Source organism: Peromyscus eremicus, chromosome 3 (assembly GCF_949786415.1).
Source record: "Peromyscus eremicus chromosome 3, PerEre_H2_v1, whole genome shotgun sequence".
NCBI lineage: Eukaryota > Metazoa > Chordata > Mammalia > Rodentia > Cricetidae > Peromyscus > Peromyscus eremicus.
The window spans coordinates 58,949,059-58,970,670 of record NC_081418.1 but is presented as its reverse complement, the minus strand read 5'-3'; the positions used below and the strand labels follow the sequence as shown (position 1 = coordinate 58,970,670).

Below are 21,612 nucleotides of genomic sequence, written 5' to 3'. Positions count from 1 at the left end.
GGGTAGCTAGCTCCGTGGGTTCTGTGGAGACAAGATCTGCCCAGGTGAGGAAATCTAAGCCTTGTCCTCCCACGTTCTCCCCAGAAGACAGGGAACCATCCTGACAGTACCTGCCAGTTTGCCCAGCGGACCCTGGAAAGCCACTGTAGTCTCAGCTGTAGGGCAGAAGTGAATGGCCGGGCTGGGGAGATGCGTGCTGTCTGCCCGGCCAGAGGGGCGAAGTGGAGGCTTGGGATGCATGCTTCTATGCTTCTGTTCTCTTAGTCCTGTAGAGAATGTGTTCTTCATAAAAGCATCTCGGTGGTGTGGGCGGCGGGGGTGTGGCAGGAAAGAACTGGGTTTTTTTTTTTTTTTAAATCAACCTCTTCCTCTGGGCGCTCTCTTCAGTTGCTCTCTGAGCAACTGAAAACCCCGTACACATCACTCTTTCCTATGCCCCAGGAGACACCATCTTCTTCCCCCAGCAGACAGATTTTGTGAGCTGTTTTTCTCCTCTCATAACTCTTGTATTTTCATGAAGAGATTAAAAACCATTGTGAGAGGCTGCCTAGGACAGGAAGGTGCTCCACAGTGCGTGTAGACCTTGAATTGAAAGATCCTCCAGCGCCCACCAGGTAACAGAGCTCGTGTGTGTGTGTGTGTGTGTGTGTGTGTGTGTGTGTGTGTGTTCCTCTCCCCTGCTCACCTTTGAATCTACCCGTAACAATTAGTGTCAATCTGAAGGGCAAGGCATTTGATCTCTTTATTAATTTTAGGAAAAGTTGTGGGGGCCGTAGTGTCTTGTGCCCCAAGGCTTCTAGCCTATCTGTGGAACATCAGTGAGTTTTCTCTCTCGATCTGACAAGCCTAATACCCCACTTGGGACTCAGGGGAGGTGGACTCTTAGAGATGGTTTCCTGCCAGGAGTTCCTAAGGAGGGAGAGGAATGGCGAACTTTCTAAAGTAATCTCCCCATGGCTGCTCAGCTGGCTGTGTTAAGTGTCTGGAGGCTAGAGAGGAGCTGGCTGGAGGGAAGCCACTCTTTAGGACGGGGTATCCGTGCTTCCTGTGGTCTGGGAAATTAGTGCTGGGGGAGGAAGACAGAGCACTGGCCTCATGAGTGATGTGAAATTCCCTAGCCTCCCTTAGGAACACTTGCTTCATCAAGTCAGGCTCAGGAGCCCAGAACTGCCCTGAAGTTTCTGCTGCCGCAGTAAGGAACCCAAGGCTCTGGACGGAAACTTCAGATGAGCTCCAGGGATCACCTGCCTCCGTGCCATCTTGTCCCTCCAGGGGCAGGGTTACAGATGAACTCAATCACAATCACAATCACACTCATCTCTTACATGGGTTCTGAGAATACAAACTCCACTCCTCATGTGTGAGAGTGAGATGTCTCCCCGGTCTCTTTATAGTGTCTACTGAAACAGGTCTCACTGAATCTGGTGCTCACCCATTGGCTGGACTGGCTGTCCCATCTCCCCATCCCCGGGAGTTTTGGTCTAATTTCTTTCCCATTACTTTTCTTTTTCTTGGTGAATATTCACAGTGCTGGACAGGAGGAAAGTGGCTTTCATTTTAAAGATGGAGAGGATGTCAGGGTACCACTTGGGTTGATCTATTCACATAAAGCATTTGTTTTTTGTGTTTTGGATAAAGTAATACATAAAAAAAAAAAAAAGGTGAGTCAAAGCAACCAGAATGAAACTTTTTCCAGGTCATTTTCCTGGAAATGACCCCCATGAGCCTTGCACAGTGGTTTATCTTTATACCAGCATGTCATGTTTTTCTGATCAGGGTCCATTTATCTTCAAGATGCTGTGGTCAAGGATATGGGAAAGGATGGTACTTTTGACAAATTACTTTTGTCAAATGAGACTAAGATAATCTACTCAAGGCCAACATTTGTGACCTTTCCACAGTGTTTCAAAGCGTGGCCTGCCCCCACTCTCTCCTCCAGTCTCTTCCAGTCCTGCACCCTGCCAGGGAGCACGTCCTGGGAGGGGTGTGGGGGAGCACTTCCACTTTTGCTGGCTCTGAGGTCCAACCAGGGGCAGGAAATAGCTGATGCACACCCACCGGTCCTCCTACCGACTACGGAAAAATGAGTGGAAGAACGGATGGGTGTCAGGTGGGTGGGGTGGTGGATGACTGGGTCCCAGTGGGCTGGGAGAGGGCACAGTGCTGTGCCAAGAGGGTGGTGGCTTATGATAAGATACCCTGAAGGGGGCAGAATGCAAAAGTGCGCAACCTGGAAACAGAAAAGGTGACATTCATTTTGCTGGGGGGGGGGGGGTGTGGGTTCCAATTAGAGAAAGCACGGGAGAGGGACATGTGGAAACATTGAGACATTCCTGATCCTAAAGAATAAAGAAGGCTTGAGAAATGAGAAACCCCGGATGATCCCACCCTTGCTTTCCTTCCTTTCTGATCAGGCTGGATCCTGAGCCAGCAGCAATTCAAGGCTCTCACTTTGGAGAAATGACCCGCCACTTGTTGCTGGCGAACTATGAATAGTCCTGCTTGAGAGACCATTGGTCAGCACCCAGGGGCCACAGACAGCAGGGGGAGCCCATCCTATCAGCCTGAGTTAGAGGCACACTGCCCAGGAAGCTGTGGCAGTGTTACCATTGCTCTTTCATGCAGTGTTGGGAAGCGTGGTTTTGTCCAACCTCCAAAGTCTTGTTCTCTTCACAGGAGTGTGAAGCTGCACAGGGCCTCCAGGGTACCCGGATCTTAGCTTAGAAACACCAGGGCCGTCTCCCTCTGCCTGTGTTTGTAGCTGGCTGCACATGCTCCCTCCTACCCTGTAAGTCACTCGCCTCCCCAGCTTCTTACCTGGCTCTTGCACTACCCACCGCTCCTCAGGGGCACCCCCCCCCCCAATGCCCTGCTGGAATCCACCATGCAAGGGACCCAGAGACAGCTCCAGCAACGGTATCTTGAGTTTAAATGATAATCCCTAGCCATTTCTTCAAACCGCCTGCTTTTCCTTTCTCACCTGTAAAGAGCGCAGAGCAAAGCTGAAGATTGAGTTCAGTCTGCTGCGTCTCTGCTTGAGCTGAGCTTTGGCTCTCATGGTCTTCAGCTTCTCCAGAGAACAGGAAACATATTCCTCAGCACATTCAGAGATTTAAGGAACTGACTCTCGTGACCAGGGAAGGGCAGAACGTCTGACCCCTGTAGGTGTCTGGAGGCTGGAAACTCAGGCCAGGGCAATCTCCAATCTCGGGTAGATTCCTTCTCTGGAGACCTCAGCTTTGCTCCTAAGGCCTTTCCATGATTGGATGAGGCCTGCTCTGTAGGGCAGCAGTTTTCAACCTGTGGGTCAAGACCCTACAGGGTCACCTCAGACCATCTGAAAACATCTATTTCTGATGCTTTTAGGAACTAAGACACTGCTTCTCTATCGGTCTCCAGGCAGGTCCGCCCACATGTGAGCACCTGGAACTGTATTAGAGGGCTGCAGCATTAGGAAGGTTGAGAATCACTGTTATAGAGTAATGTGCATACATCCATCACAGCAGCACCTGCTTTTCTGTGTGATCAGATTGCTGGCCCAGTGGCCCAATCAAGCCGATACAGACCAACCATCTCTGAAAACCTCTCAGAGGGCAGGATGACAGATGGTCCTCAGGACAGGTCTCCATGTGAAAGCCCATGCCCAAGATACATAGCTAGCTATTTTTATGAGAACTGTGAGTGTCCTGGGCATCTGTGTGGACCAGATTAGATTAGTTTCTGTGGGACTGATTACCGAGCAGAGAGCCCAAGAGACAGGGAATTGCTGACCCAAAGGAAAAAGACCCAAGAAATGGGACCCTGTAATGTGATCACAAGGACAGACTCAAAGTCACTACAACTTGTCGCCTGGAGCTGAAAACATCTTCAGCATGGATGACAAAGAAGTTACTGGGGAAAATGCTGGGTTCTGGCATCCAGTATCAAAATTAAAGGACCCAAAATTTGTTTATTAATTTGTGTTTCTGGACAAGTTGGTCTCTGGCCAGTTTCATATATAGAGGTACTAGAAAGCACCTAGGGAATGCATTTGTTCCCCAAAGTGTTTTGTTCCCAAAAGTGTTTTGACTCACCAAAGACCCTGAGATTCTGTAATTAGACATTCATTTCAAGGCCTATGTTGGCTATTCTTGGTTGTCACTTTGACTACATATGGAATTAATTAAAACCAAATTGCTGGGCACACCTGTGAGGGATTTTTTTCTTAATTAAACCTTTTAATTTAGATCTAATCTAGATCTTTGAGGTGGGAAGACCACCTTTAATCTGGGCCACACCTTCAGCTGGCATGCTGTATAAAGAACATGGAAGGAAGCTAGGGAGTCATTCTCCAGTGGATCCCTTACCTGGTACAGGAGGTAGGTAGAGTGGAGAGGACAAGGATCCAAAGGAAGGCTTGCGAGGAACAGGCCAGAAAGAAAGGAAGGGCCCTGGAAGAGAGATACCCTCAAGGTGTCTCCAGTCCAGGACTGAGCTGGAAACTGAGCTGTGACCTCGGGAGCACACACCCTGACTAGGTAGCCTCGGGACTTAGCCTTTCTCTCTGCTTACTGGGTGCACCCCACCACTTTCCAACCTGGCCCCACAACAGACTCCTACTCCTGGGTGAACAGCTGGCCATGGTTTGCCTGGAGATTTCCCAGTTTGGGCAGAGAAAGTCCTGTGATCTGGACTCAGCTTAGCTCAGGGCAGAGCAAGAGGGACCATTGCCATGGAACAAAGGAAGAATTGTGTTTATCTCTTGGAGATGCTGGGGGGCAGGGAGCATCCTCTAGTACTAGGTTCCCAAAGAAGCCCAGACAGCCATGTGCTCAGTAGGAAATAACTGACCAGCTTACTTAACTGTTATTGTGGGTACACAGCCCACTTTCATTCTGCCTGTGGGCTGAAGACAAGTCATGGTGACAATGAGTCTGTCCATGTGATCACGCTATGCATACCCATTTCCTGGCTCTTTCTCCTTTGCATCATTTAGAACTACCTGTAAGTGGGTATGGGCGACTCCAGCAGTTCTTTTTCTTTGCTTTGATGTCCCTTTCTACAAGGTGTTGCGTTTGGTGCTGCGTATTATATTGAAATCCAACATGAACACTCTTTGTATATTTTCTCTTCTAGAAACAAAAGATGGAAATGCTTCAGAAAGGTGTAAACAGTTCCTTCCCCACAGGTAAGAAGGCTGCTGGGGGTGGGACTCTTTTCAAAGGTCAAGGACCCCCTGCTCAGTGCCTAGACAGGGACAAACATCCTTCCAGGCACCTGAAGCCAGACAAATGTACCACCAGACAATTGAATGGAGTAGGCCACTAACTGTCACACTCTCCAAAGCAAGGGCAAGTTCCCCAAGATAAAAACCTGCCATCCTGTAAAATAGAGCCCAGGGAGGGTGGCAGGAGATGAATATAAAGGGGCAGACGACCAGAATGGCCAGCCCTGGATTCCCCTGAGCATTCTGCATTGGCTTGCCACTTGAGACCTGGACAGAAAATGGTAAAAGTTGCGTTGATGAATCCCTAGGGGAAAGATGCCTTGGACCCTGACCATCAGGCGCACTTTATCCCATAAGCCCGGTGTGTGGTAGGTGTGAGGTAGTGAAAGGGGGTGAGTCCTCATTGGTTTGCACTAGTTCCTGTCAGTTTGGGGTCCTTCTCTTCACGAATCATTTCTTACACCTGAGCTTTCCTTCACCCCAAAGACAGAAAGAAAGATGCCTGCACCCCAGGATCACCGCCGCTGAGGATCCTCCTGGTGGGCAAATCTGGCTGCGGGAAAAGTGCCACAGGGAACAGCATTCTCCGACGACAAGCATTCGAGTCCAGGCTCAGAGCCCAGTCGGTGACCAGGACCAGCCAGGCAGAGATAGGCACATGGAAGGGAAAGAGCTTCCTAGTGGTAGACACACCCCCCATCTTTGAGTCAAAGGCTCAGAACCAAGACATGGACAAGGACATTGGAGACTGCTACCTGCTGTGTGCCCCAGGACCCCACGTGCTGCTGCTGGTGACCCAGCTGGGACGCTTCACAGCCCAGGACACCATGGCTGTGAGGAGGGTGAAGGAGATCTTTGGGGCAGGAGTCATGAAGCACATGATCATCCTCTTCACCCACAAGGAAGACCTGACAGATGAGACCTTGGATGGGTTTGTGACCCACACTGACAACCACAGCCTGCGCAGCCTGGTCCAGGAGTGTGGGAGGAGGTACTGTGCCTTTAATAACAGGGCCTCAGGGGAAGAGCAGCAGGGACAGCTGGCAGAGCTCATGACTGTGGTGAGGAGGCTGGAGCAGGAGTGTGAGGAATCTTTCTACAGCAATGACCTCTTCCTTCACGCCTGCGATCTCCTTAATGGCAGCTACAGTGAGGATCAGGAAGCCTACAAGTGCTACCTGTCGAAGGTGAGGCAGGAGGTGGAGAGGCAGAAGCGCGAGCTGGAGGAGCAGGAGGGCAACTGGGTTCTCAAGGCGCTCCTCAGAGGCAAAGAGTGGATGGCTTTGCACTATGGGATTTGTGCAAGCTTTGTGTTGGGCATAGCAATCCTCATTGTTATTTTTCTGCTCATATTTTACAATGTTTGATGCTTTGTACTTGAGGGAAGTTTCTAAAGCGTCATGCCAGGATCCATCGATGTGAGCATCCCCTTCCGAAAACCACTCTGGTCTGTGAGACACTGCTAATCCGGGCCTCTTCTGTTTCCCCTTTAGGATTCTAGTTTAGATCAGGCAGAGCTCAGAGCTTAGGAGTCCTGCAGAGGATCAGAGGAACCAGAAGGTCAGGGACACCACAAGAGAGACCACAGTCCACAGAATCAACTGACTGGGACTCATGGGGGCTCATAGAGATCAGGGAGCCTGTAGGGGTCTAACCTACATCCTCTGCATATATATATCAGGCAACTGTATTGTACTAAGAAAGTCAATCTCCTCCAAGGAGGAACTCCCCAATAGGTTATGCAATCCCATGTGGTCATCCCTAAACACATATACACATTAGCCACACGAAATGAATCAGCAGGTAGTATTTATGTGTACATATGTGGGCATATATGTATAATAATTAGAGGATAAGAGATCATGAGGTTGAAAGGGAATAGGGAAGACATGGGAGGAGTTGGAGGGGGTAGAAATGATGTAATTATAGCTGCCATTCTTGAAATTCTCAAAAAATAAAATAAATGTAAAAAGGTTCCACTGTGCATGTATATCATCATATATATTATCATATATATTTTATATATAATATAATCACATTTTATTTATCCATTCTCCCATTTTAGATCACCTGGGTTGTTCCATAATTGAGCTGTTGTTAACAGTGCGGCCATAAACACTGATGTGTGGTTGTCTCTGTGGTGTGTTGACCTGGAGTTTTGGATGATATGCTATAGCATATATATATATTTGCATACTTCCACCATACTGTGGCACACAGTAAATATTCCCATTTCCAAAGGAAGAACAGAAGGACCAAAACTGAGGAGGTCAGACTATTTTCATTCTATGTGCTATAGCTGGGTTACATTTTTAGTTTCTTGAAGATGCTTCATGCTAATTTCCATGGTAGCTGGACTAGTTTACACCCCCACCAACAGTGTATAAATATTCCCCTTTTTTATGCATCCTCTCCAGAAGGGGGTGCCAGGTCTCTTGGACCTGGAGTTACAGGCAGCTGAGAGCTGCTTGATGTGGGTGCTGGGGACCAACTCTGGTCCCCTGAAACATACTCACTCTTAACTGCTGAGCCATCTTTCTAACACTCCTCAAGAAATTTGCATTTCTCTAAAGGTTAGTGAAGGAGACGTTTTTCTTATGCGTATTGGTCACTTTTGAGAAATGTCTGCATGTTAGTTCATTTGTCAACTGGGTTGTTTGATTTCTTCCTTTCAAATTCTAGCTATATCTAGTTATTAGTCTGTTTGGTTTCCTTCTTTTTTGACTTTCTGGTATGTCTGGATATTAATCCTATAGCAAAGGAATAGTTGTGAAGGGGTTTCCCCACTCTGCAGGCTGTCTCCACTCAGTGAGTTGTTTCTTACACTGTACAGAAGCTTCTGAATTTCATAAAACCCCATCTGTTAATTGTTGGCATCATTTCCAGAGTAGCTTGAGCCCTTTCAGAAACTCCTTATCTGAACCTGGAAGTATTTCCTTTACTTTTTCTTTCAACAGTTTTAGTTCTTATGTCAAGGAGATACAGTTTGAACTGATTTTCACAGATTGAGAGGCAGGGGTATAGCTTCATTTTTCTACATAAGGATACCCAGCTTTTCCAACATCATTTGTTGAAGATGCTATCTTTTCTCTGATGTATGTATTTTTTGCATCTTTGTCAAAAGTCACATAACTATACCTGTGTGGGTTTGTGTTGAAGAATATTAGTTGAAGATGTATTACATTTGTTTATGTAGTGGAACATTTGTTTAATGATGCAAAGATGTGGTGCATTCTTTTATGTTGCATTTATTTAACTCTGTGAAGCTGTGTTACTGTGCCTGTCTAAAACACCTGATTGGTCTAATAAAGAGCTGAATGGCCAATAGCAAGGCAGGAGAGGGATAGGCAGGGCTGGCAGGCAGAGAGGATAAAGGGCGAAAAAGAGAAGTGGGAGGAGTGAGAAAAAAGGAGAAGGAAAGAGGGCACCAGGGGTCAGCTACACAGCAAGTCACAGAGTAAGAAGTAAAGAAAGGTGTATAGAATAGAGAAAGATAAAAGCCCAGAGGCAAAAGGTGGGTGGAATAATTTAAAAAAAGCTAGCTAGAGCTGGAGAGATGGTTCAGTGGTTAAGAGCACTGACTGCTTTTCCAGAGGACCCAGGTTCAATTCCCAGCACCCACATGGCAGCTAACAACTGTCTGTAACTCCAAGATCTGACACCTTCACACAGACATACATGCAGGCAAAACACCAATGCACATAAAATAAAAATAAATAAATTGTAGAAAAAAAAGAAAAGCTGGCCAGAAATAAGCCAAGCTAAGACCAGGCATTCATAAGAAAGAATAAATCTCCTTGTAATTATTTGGGAGCTGGGTGATGGGCCCCCCAAAGAGAAAGGAGAAAAAACCCTACAGGTTTGTATCTAGTTCCTTTATTTTACTCCATTGATATGTGTGTCTGGTTTTATGCCAATAACATATTTTTATTTTTGCTTTTGTGATTTTTTTGCCATTGTTGTTGTTACTATGCCTCTAATATAATTTCAAATCAGGTTGGTGATACCTCCAACACTGTTCTTTTGCTCAGAATTACTCTTTAACTATCTGGGATCTCTTTCCTTCCATAGGAATGTTAAGATTTTTTTTTTCTATTTCTTTGAAGAATGACACTGTGATTTTGACAAAGACAGTATTGAATCTGTAGGTTGGTTTTGGCAGTATTGGCATTTTCATGATATAATTCTTCCAACTATTGAGTATGATCAATCCTTTCAGTTTCTATTTTTTTTTTTCAATTTCTTTCTCTGTTTCAGTTTTTATTGTAGAGTTCTTTTATTTTTTGCATAGCTTTATTCCAAGGCATTTCTCTCATTGAGCCTGGAACTGCCTTTTCCACTAGACTGGTTGACCAGCAAGTCCCAGAACCCACCTGTCTCCCTTTCCCTCAACTTCTGGAATTACAGATGTGCACCACTGAGCTTAGACTTTATATGGACACTTGTTTGGCAAGCACTTTACTCACCCACCCCAAATCCATCTTCCCAACCTGATTCTTCACATTTTTAAAAGGATTAATTTTATTTTCATTTGTGTGTGTGTGTGTACATGTGTGTCTGTATGGAGGTGTGCACATGTGAGTGCAGTGCCTGTGGAGGCCGGAAAAGGGCACTGGATCACCCAGAGCTGAAATCACAGGCTGTTGTGAGCTGCATGGTGTGGATGCAAGGATTCAAACTCCAGTTCTCTAGAAGAGCAATATGTGATCTTAACCCCTAAGTCAGTTCTCTAACTCATTGTAACTGGATAGATCTCTCCTGGCCACCAGTTCCCAAATAACCATTCAGAGGCTTATATTAATTATAATATATAATTATTATGGTGATATTTTATTTGTGCTGAAATGTAATTTTATTTGTATGTTAATAAATAAAAGTGCCTGGGGGTCAGAGCTAATAGCAAACCATAGCAGAAGTCTGGCAGTGGTAGCACATGCCCTTAATCCTGATCACATGACAGGTAGATCTCTGTGTGTTCAAGGATACAGCCAGCATGGAGACACACACCTTTAATCTCAATACCAACCATAGAAGACCTGGAGGTCTGTATAGATAGGCAGTGACGAGGAGGTCATGTGGTTGGGTTTACAACCAATGAGAAGGCAGAACAAAAAGTCAATAAAAAGACAGATACACAGGAAGTAGGTCTCTTTCTGAGGGGAAGGACGGTAGTGTCAGGAAGGGTAAGAAAGGGTTTTTAGTATCAGCTCTTACTACTGCTCTGACCTCTTGGACTTTTAACTCTGCATTTGGCTCTGTGTTTCTTATTTAATAAGACCGTTAAATCTACAAATTATAATTATAAATGTTTGGCCAATGGCTTAGGCTTATTACTAGCTAGTTCTTATATTTAAATTAACCCATTTCTACTAATCTATGTATTGGCACGTTGCCATGGCATTATCATTCTGCTGGCATGTTGCTCCTTGGGCAGCTGGCTGGCATCTCCCAGGTTCTGCCCTTCTTCTCTTGTATCTCTGCTTAGATTTCTTACCTGGCTCTATCCTGCCTTGCCATAGGCCAAAGCAGCTTTATTTATCAACCAGTGAGAGGAACACATATTCTCAGCATACAGAAAGACATCCCACAGCATTTTCCCTTTTTTGTCTAATCAAAAAGGAAGGTTTTAACTTTAACATAGTAAAATTACATATAACAGAACAAGTTATCAAGCAAAAATCAGTTACAATATCCAGTCTATTTGTATTTGGCAAGATTAAGGAAAATACTCTATCATCAATCTTATTTTTGTGAGTCTAAAGTTTCATATCTAATTTATCTTTTATCATAATTAAGGAAAACTATATTATAACTATCTAGTTTTAAACTCCATCAAAGACCCCAGAAGATATAATATTACCTGAGTAAACAGGAAGTGCATTGTAAACAACTTCAAAAATTCTATAAATGACACAGATATCTGCCTGTCTGGATAGTCACCCAAAATTCTTCTGTAATGTTGGGGCATCCATCTTCAGCCTACAGGCCCAGAATATTTGGCAAACTTTTCAGTGAAGCAGGAAATTTGAAGCACTATCCCGTCTATTTTGGCAAAGTTTGTCAGTCACTTTCCTCTGTATGCAGAGTGTCTGGCCATTTCTTCTGTGAAGCAGGACCCTGAAGGACCATCTCACCCTTTTTTGGCAAAGTTCAATTGTCACTTTCCTATGGGTCCTGCATGTCGAGTTTAAACAACATATTGTCGAGCAATCCAGGCAAGAGCAGTTTCTTGCCCAAATGGCTAGACTTACCACATTGAAAGAAACTCCATAAGGAGTTTCTTTGATGCCCATCATCTGTGAAGTGGATTAGTGTTGCCAGGAGCAGATGTGTCTCATTGTCATGAAAAGTCCTAAGTTAACCAAACATTTTAAATGCCATATTCTTTAGGTCTTTGAAGTATTTGGAGACCATCTATCTAAAATATATTTCTATATATTCTGAAAACATATCTAACATCTTTATAAATTTGATTGTTATAGATGACTATTAACCTATGTTTCTTGATTATCTTAAATAGTTTATAATAATAGCTTTCAAAATTTACCTTATATTTTAAATGAACTATATAGGTACAATACCTTAAACAAGACTAGAAACATATATACAATATGTTGTAACAAAAATAACCTTAAATTTGTATCAATATACAAAAATCCTTTAAACAAGAAAAGAAACATATATATAGTGTGTAGATGTAACAGTCATATTAAATAAGAAACACTGTAGCTGGAGAGTTTTCTCTCCTGGTCCCACCAAACCCCAGCAGTCCGACAGCTCACTTATAAAATAAACACACAGATGCTTATATTATTTACAAACTGTATGGCTATGGCAGGCTTCTTGTTATCTACTTCTTCTATCTTAAATTAACCCATTTCTATAAATCTATACCTTGCCACGTGGCTCGTGGCTTACTGGCATCTTCACATGCTGCTTGTCATGGCAGCGGCTGGCAGTGTCTCCCTCTGCCTTCCTGTTCTCTCAATTCTTCTCTCTGTTAGTCCCACCTATACTTCCTGCCTGGCTACTGGCCAATCAGTGTTTTATTTATTGACCAATCAGAGCAACACATTTGACATACAGACCATCCCACAGCAAAACACAGAGCCAAATGCAGAGTTAAAAGTCCAAAAGGTCAGAGCAGTAGCTAAGAGCTGATACTAAAAACCCTTTCTTACCCTTCCTGACACTACCATCCTTCCCCTCAGAAAGAGACCTACTTCCTGTGTATCTGTCTTTTTATTGACTTTCTGTTCTGCCTTCTCATTGGTTGTAAACACAACCACATGACCTCCTCGTCACTGCCTATCTATACAGACCTCCAGGTCTTCTATGATTGGTATTGTGATGGGTTGTCATGTGATTGGGATTAAAGGTGTGCGCCACCACCACCTGGCTTCTGCTATGGCTTGCTATTAGCTCTGACCCCCAGGCAACTTTATTTATTAACATACAAATAAAATCACATTTCAGTACAAATAAAATATCACCATAATAGTGTAACAAAATTAACTTTAAATTTGTATCATTGTACCAAAATCCATGTCAATGCAAAATATCTGAGATTAATAGCTGTCTTTTTATTCTATATTCTTATATTTCTCTAAATTATAACAAATATCCATAACCCATCAAATAACCAAAGACCACCCACATCCCCCAACTCTTGGGAATGTGGGCATACTTTTTTCCATACTGTTTCCTGCTGTCTGTGGGTGAAGGCATCACCAGGGGTCCCTAAGAAAATTTCGAGATAATGATCAATTCCTGGGTAGATCAGAAGTAATGTTTGTTGATAGATATCACCTGTCAAGATTCAGGAGGTCTCCATTGTTCAAACCTGATCTATATTATTCCTGAAGGAATCCATACCCTCTTATCTCCTGTGGGAACAAAACTCAAAAGCATTTTTTATTTCCATTTGACAAAAATATTTTTGACTTTTTTTTAAGTTAAGGCATTTCTGAAGTATCTAGATTGGTTCCATTTAGCAGTCCAAGTCACAATCCCATGTCTTTTAGCAGCTGTCTTTTGCTTCAACAATCAAAAAATTCAAAATCAACACAATAACATACAGGATCCAGACTCCCTGTGTATTTCCCATCTCTTTGTTTTTAATATTTTATTTCTCTCTTTAAAGACTTTATTATATTTTTATGACTATCTATACCCTCTCTCTTCACTCTCCCAAGCCTATGCACATTTTTTTAAACATACTGTGACCCATTTGGAGTTTTGTTTTTTAATCTAAATTTGTTTCTATTGTGGATCTGTAATCCTTTTTTACCAGAACAGTTTTTAAACTGCTCAACAGGCATGGGTAGGACCAAAGCAGCAGCTTTGGTGGCTGGCTCCACCCAGCTCACCTTTTCAACATGGTGGAGGTACCAACAAGAGTCACATTTACCTCCTCAACTCTGGGACACAGTATTAAGTAGCATGTAACTGTGTTCTTAAGCCCACAACTGTGTTCTCAAGCCCATAGGTAGTGGCTTGGAGAAGCCTCTTTGTAACATGGCCCATGAGATACTGTGGGAGTTCACGATGTTCAGATGAGTCCTGCTGCAGCCAGGGGATGCTGTTCTGCATGTTCTGTACTGTGGTCTGCAATAAGAGACATGAACTAGGGAGCTGCTCTTGGCTCCATTTTGGAAGCTTTTTTAAAAGCTGTATCAGGGTTTGTGTGAAAATTATTGCCCCACATTGGGCACCAAATGTAACCAGATGAATCTCCCCCACCCACTAGTTCCCAAATAACCATTCAGAGTTTTATATTAATTATAAATGTGAGGCTGATGGCTTAGGCTTATTACTAACTAGTTGTTATATTTAAATTAACCCATTTCTATTAATCTATGTATTGCCACATGACTGTGACATTACCAGTTTACTGGCATGTTGCTCCTTGGACAGCTGGCTGGCATCTCCTAGATTCTGCCCTTCTTCTCTTGTAACTCTGCTTGGATATCCCACTTGTTTCTATCCTGCCTTGTCATGGGCCAAAGTAGCTTTATTTATCAACCAGTGAGAGGAACACATATTCTCAGCATACAGAAAGATATCCCACAGCAACTCATTTTTACCTTTTTTAGTGGCTGAAGAATTCAGGAAAATAGTATTCTAGCTTCACATGAAAATTACATGTAATTCAAAATTCAGTGCTCATCAAGTTTTATGAACACATGGCCTCTTGATTATAGTGGCTTTTGCCTGCATGTGCTGTTGAGTGGCTGTGGTGTCCACTATACAGTCTTCCAAGCCCAAGATACCCACCCTCTGGCCCTTTGTATTACTGACCTTAGACTTTCTGCTTCCTGTGTTTCTTGACTGCTGACCTTGCTTTCACTGGGGTGAGACCCACCCTACTCCTGTAACCTCTTCACTCAGTTCTCCATTCATGTCCAGGCCTCTTGACTCTATTCTCTTCTATACCTTCAGAGCCTCCCCTACTTCATGCACACTGTCCTTATTCTTTCTTGGGGGTGGAGAGATGATGGAGATCTGACTTTTACTGCTATAGTAAGAGCAGGGTGTACTTATGACTAAAATAAGATTCTGTTCTTAGCTTTGCATGTTTCTCCATTTGTAGGAAGTGAGGCACTAGGTGAGACATACCCACTGCCATGCAGCACAAATACCTTCCTTTTTGCAAGTCTCCAGGCCTTTATGATGGTAACTATGTGATTCACCATTTACCCTCACAACATAAAGGAAGAAATTATTACAGCCTATGAGACCCACTCCAGGGCTGCAGAACAGGGCTCAAAGAGAAAGCCACAGCATAGCAAAACTTAGGACTTTTATCTGAGGGGGTTTTTAGCAATGGAATGAATTCACATGCATTCTGATGGTTACTTTCTTTTTTCTGTCATGTTGAGTCTTCCTTAGTCTCTCATATTGGCTTCTCACATGCTGTACACTCATGTTGTTGTCTCTTGTTGCTCCATTTTATCTTGTCTTTTTACAGTTTATATATCCCAAATAATTATTTCAGGCAATATAAGAGTCATAAAAAGGTCATATTCCAAAGGTAAAGATTGTGTATAACTTCTAATTATCTAAGAACACCTACAGCCCTCATTAGGGACTACAGAGTTAAGTTATTTTCTGTAGCCTTGACTAATCAGAACATATTTTCACAAACTGAGGTTAGGAATGGTGCAAGGACTTAGTCATTTGTAAGCTAGCATTAATTGGGCTTTTTATTTACAACCTAGCCAAACAGTCGTGTGGCCTTGTGAACTAAAAGATTGGGAATGTTTATCTAAAAAACCATTAGTAAGACATCTGGTCTCATCTAGAGCTCTTTTGAAGCCTAATATCAGCTTATGATGCACAGGAAACCTGTGACTGGCTCTTGGACTCAAATGTTTTTCTAAATCATAAATATGAGCTGTGATATAAAACAGTTTTTTTTTAGTGGAACTCAATAGGCCCTGACTGTGTCAAAATTATACAGCATCTTCCTGACAATCCACAGATAAATGCCCATTAAATTGAGATGCAATCATGAGATAGACACACTACAATACAGGCAATGGGGGAATCCCCACATATAAATACATCATATCAGATACTAGAGAAGAGCATGTAGCAGCAACAATATGAAGGCACAGCATAAGCAAAAGACATTCTGGAGTCTGTATTTTCGTAAGCCTTGCTGGAATGAGACATTCCCATCAGAGAGCTGAACTTCTGGTAGGCTGACACCTTAATATTAGTTGTCATCTGCTCTTGCTCAGATATGATCATGGGCAAGAAATATCTTTTTCTTTCATACTTTATTTACATAATGGTATTTAGAAGAAAACTCTTGGCATGTCTGATGCAAGGGAGTCAAATGAGAGTGAAACTGAGGTGCCCCAGAACAGAGATTGTGAACATTGCGGGAGGGGGCTGATGGCAGAAATCACCTGAAAAGGCTCAGTTCCCCTGGGTAATAGACAAGTTAATTAAAATGGCGATCAAAATCAAACCACACACAATAAGGAAAATGTGGGGGCCCATGCATGTCTTGACTCTGTAAAGCATCTTAGCTACCCAGCTCACCTCCTGCTCCCTCAGCTCCTGCTTCTGCCTCTCCACCTCCTGCCTCACCTTCGACAGGTAGCACTTGTAGGCTTCCTGATCCTCACTCTTGTCACCACTAAGGAACACATGGGCATGAAGGAAGAGGTCATTGCTGTAGAAAGAGCCCTCACACTCCTTCTCCAGCCTCCTCACCACAGTCATGAGCTCTGCCAGCTGTCCCTGCTGCTCTTCCCCTGAGGCCCTGTTATTAAAGGCACAGTACCTCCTCCCACACTCCTGGACCAGGCTGTGCAGGCTGCGGTTGTCAGTGTGGGTCACAAACCCATCCAAGGTCTCATCTGTCAGGTCTTCCTTGTGGGTGAAGAGGATGATCATGTGCTTCATGACTCCTGCCCCAAAGATCTCCTTCACCCTCCTCACAGCCATGGTGTCCTGGGCTGTGAAGCGTCCCAGCTGGGTCACCAGCAGCAGCACGTGGGGTCCTGGGGCACACAGCAGGTAGCAGTCTCCAATGTCCTTGTCCATGTCTTGGTTCTGAGCCTTTGACTCAAAGATGGGGGGTGTGTCTACCACTAGGAAGCTCTTTCCCTTCCATGTGCCTATCTCTGCCTGGCTGGTCCTGGTCACCGACTGGGCTCTGAGCCTGGACTCGAATGCTTGTCGGCGGAGAATGCTGTTCCCTGTGGCACTTTTCCCGCAGCCAGATTTGCCCACCAGGAGGATCCTCAGCCAGTACGATTCGGCTGCATGGTAGACTCCCCGGCTTCCTGTGGACAAGAGAAGGTTTGTGCCTCACTTAGTGATTCTTCAGACTTTGACATCATGGGTCCTTGCAAATATCTCCTGAAATCAATGGTCCTCAGTCCCAGAAAAACAGGTGTCATTCAAATGTTCCCAACTGTTTGCCTATAATTTTAGGTGGTTCTTGGCTTTCATGAAGTCCCTGTTGGGAGCCCATTCTAGAACACATGGGCAGGGGTTGGGGCTGCCACAGGAAAGAGAGGCTCTGTTCCATCTGGCCCACAACAAATATGTCATTTCTGAATTACAGGTCCCTGTACTCTCCCCTGGAGGACGCTCAGGCTATCTCCCCAGAAAACTGGCTGTGAAATAAGTTTGAGTTTAGAAGAGGCAGAGATGAGAAGTCATAAGTGACAAAACAGAGTCACCTCTTTTACCCACAGTGTTCCAGACATGCTGTGTAAATGTGCTCAGCGTATGCCCCCAGAGGTTATTTCAGGTGGACGAGCTGTAATGACTCACACTCAGGACCAGCTGATAGCCTAGGAAGCAAAGTGGGATTTGAGACGAGGGATGATGACAGTTAATACCAGGTCAAAGTTGGGAAATGATACAGAGTGGGACACTGAAGAAGGGTGGAAGAGAAGATGGTTAGAAACACTTAGAAGTAGACATGCTAAAAAGGTCATCTATTTGGCCAGGTATGGTGATATTTTATTTGTGCTGAAATGTGATTTTATTTGTATGTTAATAAAGTTGCCTGGCGATCAGAAGTGACAGTGAGCCATAAGCAAGAGTCAGGCGGTGGTAGCACATGCCCTTAATCCAATCACATGGCAGGCAGAGTCTCTGTGGTCAAGGACACATCCAAAGCAAGGTGACCTGAACTTTTAATCCCAGTACCAACCACAGAGACCTGGAGGTCTGTATAGACAGGCAGTGATGAGGAAATCGTGTGGTTGGGTTTAGAGCCAATGAGAAGGCAGAATAGAAAGACAATAAAAAGACAGGACACAGGAAGAAAGTCTCTCTCTCTCTGAGGGGAAGGACAGCAGCGAGTGGTAAGATAAGGTGGTCTTAGCTCTTGGCTACTGCTAGATCTCTGGGCTTTTAACTCTGCATTTGGCTCTGTGTTTCTTATTTAATAAGACTGTTAAGAATTTCATCTACAGCCGGGTGTGGTCCAGGGCCCATAACAAAAGGACTGATGGAGCGACACCATGAAGCCAAGAACTCAAATCTCCAGCATTGAAGGGACGAGGATCTGGGGCTGTCTCATGAGTCCAAATGAATTCTAAGTGCTCTGTAGACACCTAAAAATCTATCATTTGGGGGAAAGCTGGGGTGTGGCTCAGTGGTACAATGCCCATTCGACACAAATAAGGCCCAGGGTTCAATTCTCAGTATCACAGAAAACAAAATTCTATTTTATTCCTTTTACTCTGTGCTGGTTTTTCCTTTCCCTTAGTGTTTTGGGGAAAATAATCACTTTAGGGGACCTTTCTTTCCTTTCTTTCCTTTCTTTTTTCAGATGAGAAGAAAGAGAAACTATGTCACTATTTAGTTCCAGACCTTCTAATTCTGAATGTATGTCAGAGTCATGTTTCCCCATATTGTGTGGAGGAGAGTGACACAGTGGAGTGTGTGTGTGTGTGTGTGTGTGTGTGTGTGTGTGTGTGTGTGTGTCTCTGTGTGTGTATGTATGTCTGTATATGTGTACATGAAAACAACCGCAGCTTGTATGTAAGAGATTTGGAGACATAGGGAAAAAACAGCAGCTGCCTCTTTCTTCTTCATCTTAACTGAGTGTCTGAACCTTTTGTGTGGTGGGATGAGGGACAGTGACTCCCTCCCCTTCTCAATCTCTTTAGGACCTTGGTGCTTTCTTACCTTCAACTATAGTTCCGTATGTACTCTTCTGAAGGCCTTCCATTCTCTTCTGGAACCAAAACAGGCAAGAAGTTAAAGTCAGGTCCACATGGGAACTGGTCAGACACTTGGACTCAGGTGACTCGGGACAATGGTCTGCACATGGTCATTCCCACCGCTAACTCTCCCAGCGTGTTTTACTTCCACACATCTGTAAGTAACCGGCCGGAGTGAGGCAGGGTCGTCACAGCATAGTGTGCTGTTGCTTTTCCTCACTCACGGGAAAGCAGATGTTCTGCTACAGATGGACTGATTATCTCCACCAAGCTGAAAGTGTAAAACATGGGAAGCATTCTTCTATGGGCAAGAACTAGACTTAAAAAACACACAAACAAACCAAAACTGAACCATATAGATGAACCTGCCAGGATAAAGAAAATAATTGCTGTGCTATGAATAACACATTTTTGTTTGTTTGAAGTACCAGGCATTTCCAGCATGCAGAAATGTTCCAGAGGCAAAGAGGCAAATACAACACGCTTCCCTGGGGGGATGGAATGGAGGATGGCCACTCCTCAGGGGCTGACCAGGCTTCCGCCCCCCCACGCCTGGAGAGAGTGTGTGTACCATGTACCATGATGGAAAGAGCCAACATTCAGGACAAGATCAAATTCCCACTGGGACTTTAACCAAGCATCTTCCCTGCTTGGCTCTGAGGTCCTGCTCTGCCAAAAAATCATGATTTTTATATTTTAGCACATTCAGCCAGAAACTGGAGCAACCACGGCATAAATATCCTGTCCAAAAGTGGTGTAATGTTGTGTCGCTGGTGTTTGGTGGGATGAAAAGAGAAGCATTCAGTAGGAAGGGTTAGCCTGTGACACCAGCCACCCCTGTGTGAACTCTTGGCTCATGTTAGTCAGCTGGGTTTTAAAAGCTTATAGTTTTAAAACGTATTCGTACTTGAAGGAATGCACATGAAAAAAAATAGAATTTTAAAAAATAGATAAATAGTAACAATAAATCTTAAAAAAAAAACGCAGAATAAAAACAAGTAGCCGCCGTTTGCACCGAACAAGCATAAATGGTCTGCTCGTCTCCCACAGTTGCACCATCTGGGTAAAAATTTAAACGTCACAGACGTACTTCATGGGTTTGGGTTGGTTGTTTTTCTCCCAATCTCCTGTCTCATTCTCTCATTCTGGCCTTCACAGCAATCAGTATCTTGACACTTTTATGTGTTTGAGTATTTGCATATGTATTTACATCTTTAGATAATTCTCAGTCCTGTTTGTGCATGTTTAACTTCTACATATATGCCATTTTCGCAGCATCTTGTTCATTTTTTATTAATAGACATCCAAACTGTTCTGAAATCATTTTTTCACAACAACGAATGCTGTAAGATAATCCTCATAGGTACCCCTTGGCACTCCTGTTTAACAGTTCATCTGGGGTACACATTTTCTGCTAGCTACACATGGCCAGGTTTAACTCTTAAGTGGGTCAAGTCAGCTCTTGCTTACCCCAGTATCTCAGGAAACCCCCCAAATCTCCATAGGTGTTCCATGGTGGCACACTGCATTTTTATCACCCTTCTGGACACAGGACTGGTCATGGACTGAATTGAAAGCATGGCATGGCTTATGTGCTACGCATAGCGCTTCTGCTATTTTGTCTTTCACAATTTTATTTTGCAAAGAAAAAAATGGCTTTTCTTGGACTTCTTCATAAAAGCCCATCAATTCTTTTCACATTTTCAGAATGTCTTAAGACATCTCCCTCTCCTCCTCTGTCCCCCTTTTCTTCCTCTTTCCTGCTTCGCCTGTCCACCTCCTCATTTCCCCCTCCACCTCTTCTTCCCACCGAACTCTTCTCCACCTCCTTCCTTGCACCCAGAGAAGAGCAGCCCTCTCATGACCATCTCTTAGGTACCGTTCTTATCACCGTAAGCTATGGCCTAGTCCTTATGAAAATTCTTCAAGTCATAGAACGCTGTTTCTACTGAAGGTCCAAAATTTGAATGTGAAGGATATGGTGTCAGTGTTGACAGAACTGAGCTTCCCCACTGTGATTGTCCCCTGCAGACACTCATCATGTCCAGGTTTCTTGCATGCCCATTTTTTCTCTTGTGTTCCCCGTGCTGTTGTTGACAGGTCACTGGAATTTTTATTAAAGTTACATGAGCTGCCCAGAGTCATACATTTGCCTTATAGCTAACTCTCCCCAGAGGGCTCCCTTTGTCTGTGTCAGCTCTTGGATTTCTCAGCGAGTGGGGAGAGGGGGAGGTCATCTCTCCATCTGGAACCCTCTGTATGATGCTGCTGTCCCATGCTTTGGACACAAGCCAGTACTGATCGCTGGAAGTCTCTCCAAAATCAACCCAGAGAATTGTGCTTCTATTTCTAAGTTCATGCTTTCACAAAACAAAAATACCACTGTGACCCCCCCAAAGAATTATTCAAAGATAAGACTGCATTGGGGGTCTGTTCTGTTTTGAAGGATTTCAGTTAGAACCTGACTTGGTTCTCAGTGCTTCTTGCATGTGTACAATGTGGCTGTCACAACCAAACTCAGCAACATTAGCAGGGATGTTTTCTGAATCATTTTCTGAAAAATCAGACAGACTACAGGAGACGTATGTCCCACTAAGAGACCAATTTGTTGGTAGGTATGAACAAATGCCCAGAGGTGAGACAGGGAGCGTGAGATGGAGACCGGGAAATGAATCATAGACCAAACAGGAAAGACTGACAACAGCC

General features: G+C 44.0%; 2 protein-coding genes across 2 annotated transcripts; one reads left to right on the top strand and one right to left on the bottom strand.

Moving 5' to 3' along the window:
• The first annotated feature begins 418 nt into the window (after window positions 1-418).
• On the top strand, window positions 419-7,169 carry Gimap5 (GTPase, IMAP family member 5). The gene is made up of 3 exons (XM_059257707.1): window positions 419-614; window positions 5,116-5,167; window positions 5,693-7,169. The coding sequence occupies exons 2-3, from the start codon at window positions 5,125-5,127 to the stop codon at window positions 6,571-6,573; spliced, it is 924 nt and encodes a 307-aa protein (XP_059113690.1). The 5' UTR covers window positions 419-614; window positions 5,116-5,124; the 3' UTR covers window positions 6,574-7,169.
• A 5,665-nt stretch (window positions 7,170-12,834) lies between these two features.
• On the bottom strand, window positions 12,835-19,018 carry LOC131906879 (GTPase IMAP family member 5-like). Its single transcript, XM_059257708.1, has 2 exons — window positions 18,872-19,018; window positions 12,835-17,007 (listed from the first exon to the last, which is right to left on the bottom strand). The coding sequence occupies exons 1-2, from the start codon at window positions 18,912-18,914 to the stop codon at window positions 16,133-16,135; spliced, it is 918 nt and encodes a 305-aa protein (XP_059113691.1). The 5' UTR covers window positions 18,915-19,018; the 3' UTR covers window positions 12,835-16,132.
• Between the last annotated feature and the right edge of the window lie 2,594 nt (window positions 19,019-21,612).